This window comes from Protomyctophum bolini, assembly GCF_963924005.1.
Source record: "Protomyctophum bolini genome assembly, chromosome: 3".
NCBI lineage: Eukaryota > Metazoa > Chordata > Actinopteri > Myctophiformes > Myctophidae > Protomyctophum > Protomyctophum bolini.
In genome coordinates this window covers 34,030,442-34,036,758 of record NC_137864.1, presented here as the reverse complement: position 1 = coordinate 34,036,758, position 6,317 = coordinate 34,030,442, and the positions used below count along the sequence as shown (strand labels likewise).

General features: G+C 45.7%; 1 protein-coding gene across 1 annotated transcript in view; it reads left to right on the top strand.

The window, feature by feature from the left end:
• The window catches only part of tll1 (tolloid-like 1), a gene marked incomplete at its 3' end in the record, with an annotated part of 67,919 nt that overhangs the window by 36,569 nt on the left and 25,033 nt on the right, over positions 1-6,317 (top strand). The window contains exons 11-16 of the mRNA XM_080759878.1: positions 664-780; positions 1,511-1,656; positions 1,955-2,150; positions 3,582-3,707; positions 4,813-4,973; positions 5,660-5,840. Of these exons, the coding sequence (XP_080616004.1) occupies positions 664-780; positions 1,511-1,656; positions 1,955-2,150; positions 3,582-3,707; positions 4,813-4,973; positions 5,660-5,840 (927 nt within the window). The remainder of the gene's footprint in view (positions 1-663; positions 781-1,510; positions 1,657-1,954; positions 2,151-3,581; positions 3,708-4,812; positions 4,974-5,659; positions 5,841-6,317) is intronic.

The window sequence follows — 6,317 nt, the reverse complement described above, 5'->3', positions numbered from 1 at the left end:
TTTCCAGATTTTTTTTTCTTCTTTTTTTTAGATTTTCATTGGTGGGCCAGTCATAATGGTCCCGCGGGCCTGATGTGGCACGCGGGCCTGAGGTTGAGTATCACTGGGCTAGACCGTAAGGCTATGAAGCAATATAGCACTGGGCATAATGGGCAACGGATAAGGGATCTCAATGGCATGTGGCACGGTGATTGGTTTAATTATTGTAACGCCCAAACCACACCTATGCATATAATGTAACGGGTAACGGTGGTGTTTTAGGGATTTAGACAGGTAACCAAAGTACCAATTTTAGTGGGGGAAGACCCCTTCCCGTACTAAATCCCCAAAGAGTGTATTTAGAACGAAAATGGAGCCCTTAATCTCATCAAATGGTGGTCCATGGCTCAAATGGCCAATACATAATGGACATTGATAATGTTGATTTGGATATGTTTAGAGTTTTGCCTGATTTATTTACGCACCGGAAAAGAACCTTTGGTTCTTAGCTTGCTATTTATCTGCAATACTGAAATCTTCAGCCATTTTCAATACTGTCTTAAAATGTTAATTTCCCAGTAATACAAACGTGTGTGTGTGTGTGGTGTGTGTGTGTGTGTGTGTGTGTGTGTGTGTGTGTGTGTGTGTGTGTGTGTGTGTGTGTGTGTGGCGTGCATGTTCCAGGTCGGTTCTGTGGTGACAAGGTTCCAGAGGTTCTAGTGTCCACTGACAGCAGGATGTGGATAGAGTTTCGCAGCAGCAGTAACTGGGTGGGGAAGGGCTTTGCTGCTGTTTATGAAGGTACCGCCACGCTGAAAACACACTTTACAAAAGAATAACAAGGGTGGGCATGCTGGGGATGCTGTGGCCGCTGGGGGGCGTGTTCTCTCCTCCGTGTCATCAGTGCCCATACCCTGGTACTGATACTGGTGGCGCCTGATGGAAGGTAAAGGAACTGGTTGGAATAACGTGTTTCTTCCACGCGCTACGTCCAACCGGGGAACCTCCTGTCAGGTGATAAGAAGCGGCTTGGACTCCTTTTTATATATTTTTTATCCCACGATTTTGTAACCCATTTTTCACCCCTGTGTCAATCATCTACTGTGATCCTGGGCTCTACACACCCTCCGCCAACCTGGGGAGAGCAACGGACTTAACTCATGCTTCTGCGGCTTGGACTCCTCATGCATAGAAGGGAGCATGAGGTCAGTCCGTTGCTCTTCCTAGCTTAGAAAAATTTACACAGGGTAAAAGAAAAAAGTGTTAGTAAAATCGTAGGATAAAGATTTAGAAAAAAATGAAAAGAAAAACGAATAACAATGTTCTCTCTGAGAAAACACCCAAACTATACTTGACCGCTATGCAAGCAGTCTTGGCGCAAGCACGATGCACACACAGACACACTCACTCGCTCACACGTGCATGCACACATGCATAAAATGAATTTAAAATGAAATTGAAACCTATTTTTTCTTTGATTTTCCTCTATATCTTCTGCTCCCCCCCTTGTCTCTCTATTCTCCGTCCCCAGCCATCTGTGGAGGTGACATTAACAAGGACTCGGGTCAGATTCAGTCCCCTAACTACCCAGACGACTACAGGCCATCTAAGGAGTGTGTTTGGCGGGTCAGTGTGGCGGACGGCTACAATGTCGGACTCAGCTTCCAGGCTTTTGAGGTGACCCCCCCCCCCCCACACACACACACACACACACACACACACACACACAGATGTCCCTCGTCTCTGTCCCGACTGTCCGTCTCTCTCTCGATCTCTTTTACTTGTCTGTGGGTTTGTGTCTCTGTTCTCTTACTAGCCCAGTCACAATGTGGTTAGGAATCTCTGGATCCCATTTCATGCTTGTATAGCTGATTCTAGAAAATTTATAAATGTGTGTGTGTGTGTGTGTGTGTGTGTGTGTGTGTGTGTGTGTGTGTGTGTGTGTGTGTGTGTGTGTGTGTGTGCGTGCGTGCAGATCGAGAGACACGACAGCTGTGCGTACGACTACCTTGAGGTTCGGAATGGCCCTCTGGAGACAAGCCCTCTGATTGGTCGATTCTGTGGTTATGACAAACCAGAGGACGTGCGCTCCACCTCCAACACGCTGTGGCTAAAGTTTGTGTCCGACGGCACCGTCAACAAGGCTGGCTTCGCTGCCAACTTCTTTAAAGGTCTGTTAAAAGTTAAAACACGACCTGAGACCAGATTCTACTAAATTACTTCTAAATCATGACAGTTTTCTGAAAAACCCATGTTTCTATGTCAGATTGTCAGTGGTTCTCAAACTATTCCATGACAAGGACCTCAGAAATTATACGAAATTGGCCGCCGACCCCCATCTGAAAATATGTTGTTCCAGGGACCCCCATATGAAAATATGTTGTTCCAGGGACCCCCATCTGAAAATATGTTGTTCCAGGGACCCCCATCTGAAAATATGTTGCTCCAGGGACCCCCATATGAAAATATGTTGTTCCACCCATCTGAAAATATGTTGTTCCAGGGACCCCAGAAGCAAAGATTTGACTTTCACTCTGAAAGAATATACCAGTATATTCAAAGAATTATGCCACAAGATCTGCTATTTTTCAATAGCTAAACTTAAGTATACTGTAACATAATGCTTAAAACACCAAAAGTGGTTCCCGTCCTGAATGGGTCATGTTATGGCTGGTTCTGGGGCCATAACGAAGAAGGGGAAACCACACCGGAGGACAATCCAAAAAATAAGTATTTTATTTCATACTTGTGAAGAGATAAGTATTTCAAGCAATTAAATTAAACATGCTGCCCAAAACTTATAACCAAAACAAACAAATGAACAAAGTTTCTCTCCTGCGGCCACCCCTGCAGCCTGTGGAGAAATGCAGACCTGAAGTGCTGTGAGAGCAGGTCTCTTAAATAGTGTTTGGGAAGACAATGGCCAGGTGTCTCCCCTTCCACTCATCATCTCTGGCTCCGCCCTCCAATCCAGCGCTGCAATGGACTTGTTAAAGGCACAGCCACACACACACAGAAGTGACAGAACCACATAGTAGACTTAAAATCCCAGGGGGCCGTCACAGTTAAAACACATTGTATTAGTCAGCGTGGCTACCACCAGCGATGGAAAAAGCACTCGCATTTTTACTTAAGTCTGTAGAAATACAAGGAAGTAGAAGGAATTCAAAATGTACTGTAGTAGAAGCTTGGCTACTCATGCTGAATTTACTGCTCCTCATGTTTCACAAGTTTTCATATGTATGTAATGTAGGCCTACTGTATACAAATCTTTTGAAAATAGCAGATCTACAAGCTCACATTGCATCGCACCGCAAGTTCGCAATGCATTTGTGAGCTTGTATTTTCAAATGGCTCAAATCTATATAGGGCTTCTATATTAATTGTGTTTATTGCTTGGATCCGTGAAACACAAATATTATACATATTATATAAGTTCCTATTTATTGGTATCACAATGAAAACTACATTCCTTTTTCTTTTACATAATATCTTTTATTGAGTGAATTAACACCAACAAATATAAATAATGCTGTGTGATGGTATTGGTACGCTCTGGTGTGTGTGTGTTCAACATGTGTGTTCTCATGTGTGTTTAATAGAGGAAGATGAGTGTTCCAAGCCAGACAATGGAGGCTGTGAACAGAGGTGTGTGAACACGCTGGGCAGCTTTAAGTGTGCCTGTGACCCTGGCTATGAACTGGCCCCGGATAAGAAGAGCTGTGAAGGTACAGTAAATGTGTATGTGTGTGTGCGTGCGTGTACACACTTCTGTGCACAATAGAGTATGCGTGGAATGTGGAGTAATTACAAACTACCGGAAGCATAGTGAGAGCATGTGTGCGTGTGTGCGTGTGTGCGTACGTATTTAGGATATGAGTCTAACTCGTCCAAAAAAAAAGTCATCAAAGCTTTTGGCATCAACAGGAAAAAAAATAACCTGCTTCCCACAGAAAGCAACACAAACACATTGTTAACACACTGTAATGAGCCCCCAAAACACTGACTAACAACAACATCACAGGAAGAGAGGAACGGAATGAGGAGAGATGGAAAGATAGGAGGGTGAGAGACAGGTAAAGAAATCATTCTGTCTGTCTGTCTGTCTGTCTGTTTGTCTGTCTGTCTGTCTCTCTCTCGCCTATATGCTGTCGGTCTCACTAACAGGGAACGAGAGACTGGCCTGCTATTCCCACGATGAGAGAGAGAGAGAGAGAGAGAGAGAGTCATTTATAATGAATTGCATTTTTATGGCGCTTTTCTATGCACTACGTGCTTACTCAAAGTGCGTACAATGGTTCATTCATTCATACTGTACATTGGGAGGTGAAGCGGCGAACAGTCGACACCAGCGTCCTCACTTCCCACATTCACACACCAATGGTGGCAAGCTTACACCGACCGACTCATTGGAGGCAATGTAGGGTTCAGTGTCTTGCCCAAGGAAACTTCGACATGTGGACTGGAAGAGCCGGGATTCGAACCGCCGACCCATGGATCATTGGACGACCTGCTCTACCTCCTGAGCCGCAGGCCGCCCCGAAGCAACAAAGAGATAACAATTTAGAGCAACAAAGAGATAATCTGTTTTAAAAGTATGTGGATGTGATTATTCCTTTCCAAACAGTAATTAACTTGTGCACCACTGTGTGTGTGTGTGTGTGTGTGTGTGTGTGTGTGTGTGTGTGTGTGTGTGTGTGTGTGTGTGTGTGTGTGTGTGTGTGTGTGTGTGTGTGTGTGTGTGTGTGTGTGTGCGTGCGTGTGTGTGTGTGTGTGTGTGTGTGTGTGCGTGCGTGCGTGCGTGCGTGCGTGCGTGCGTGTGTTGTGTTCCAGCCGCGTGTGGAGGGCTACTGTCTAAGCTAAATGGGACCATCAGTACTCCAGGCTGGCCAAAGGAGTATCCCCCCAATAAGAACTGCGTGTGGCAAGTCGTGGCTCCCATGCAGTACCGCATATCCATGCAGTTTGAGGCCTTCGAACTGGAGGGAAATGAGGTGTGTGTGTGTGTGTGTGTGTGTGTGTGTGTCTCTGTGTCTCTATGTAGAATACAAATTTGGCAGAATCAATAACTTGTACACTCACCTCGAACAAATATCTATTATTCATTATTCATTCGCGTTCAATATCTGTTACAATAATCTATTCACTAGTAAGAGACCACACCAACTGCTGAAGTTTAGTGAGATGTAGGTTTATTGGTGAGGAGCCTGAGGAGGGCGAGACTCAGGGTGGGGGTGTAGTCGACCACCGTGCTCTGCCCGGGAGCGGTCGGTACGGCTCGTTGAACACAACTTCATTTATGCAATGAAAATGAAATAGATCCGGCCTGGAAAACCAGAGACAAATATGTTGCAGCCTTAGGCGCCGTGTCCACGAAGCCTTTTTTTTTCCTGGCTGAAAACGACAAAGCACTCGCCACAAAAACGCTTCCAAGTGCTCAAGTTGAAAATATTTGTACTCAAGTTTCAAGCAGCAGATATAAACAACAAACGTTGAGTGCACCAGCGCAAAATAAAGGCCCTGTGCCTCGCCACGCCACACTGCTGGTGTTTCCACAAATGCGGCGCTCCCATTTAAACAATTCAAAACATACGCTGTGTGTGTGTGTGTGTGTGTGTGTGTGTGTGTGTGTGTGTGTGTGTGTGTGTGTGTGTGCGTGCGTGCGTGCGTGCGTGTCTAGGTGTGTAAGTACGACTACATGGAGGTGCGTAGCGGCCTGTCTTCGGACTCCAAGCTGCATGGCAAATACTGTGGCAGTGAGGTCCCTGAGGTCATAACCTCTCAGTTCAACAACATGAGGATCGAGTTCAAATCTGACAACACCGTGTCCAAGAAGGGATTTAAGGCACACTTCTTCTCAGGTAAACACATTCTCGTGTGTGTTACGCGCGTGCGTGCGTGCGTGCGTGCGTACGTGCGTGTCTGCGTGTGTGTTGTGTTTCCAGCTCTCTAGATCCCTTGCAGCTTGTCATCAAAACTCAAGCATCCTTTATCCAAACACAAAAAGGTGGATGGTGTCACTTACTGGAGGAAAAAAATTGTAATAAAAACTAAAAAGCTCGATGAACTTAACCTGCCCATGGCCATCTGGCTTCCACAGATAAAGCAAGCACAGGAATCCATCATCTTTTCCTCACTCTCCTTTGTAAACTTGCTCGTTCTTGAGGCTAGGCTCACCTTATTTGTGGCATCACGCAAAACGGGTCTATACACAGAGAGCTTTATGTATCTGCCTGTCTGTCTGTCTGTCTGTCTGTGTTTCCTGGTCTACCCTGTCCCTGGTGCTCTCTCTCTCTCTCTCAGACAGGTTGGCACCCTGCAGAGAGCGTGTCTTTGTG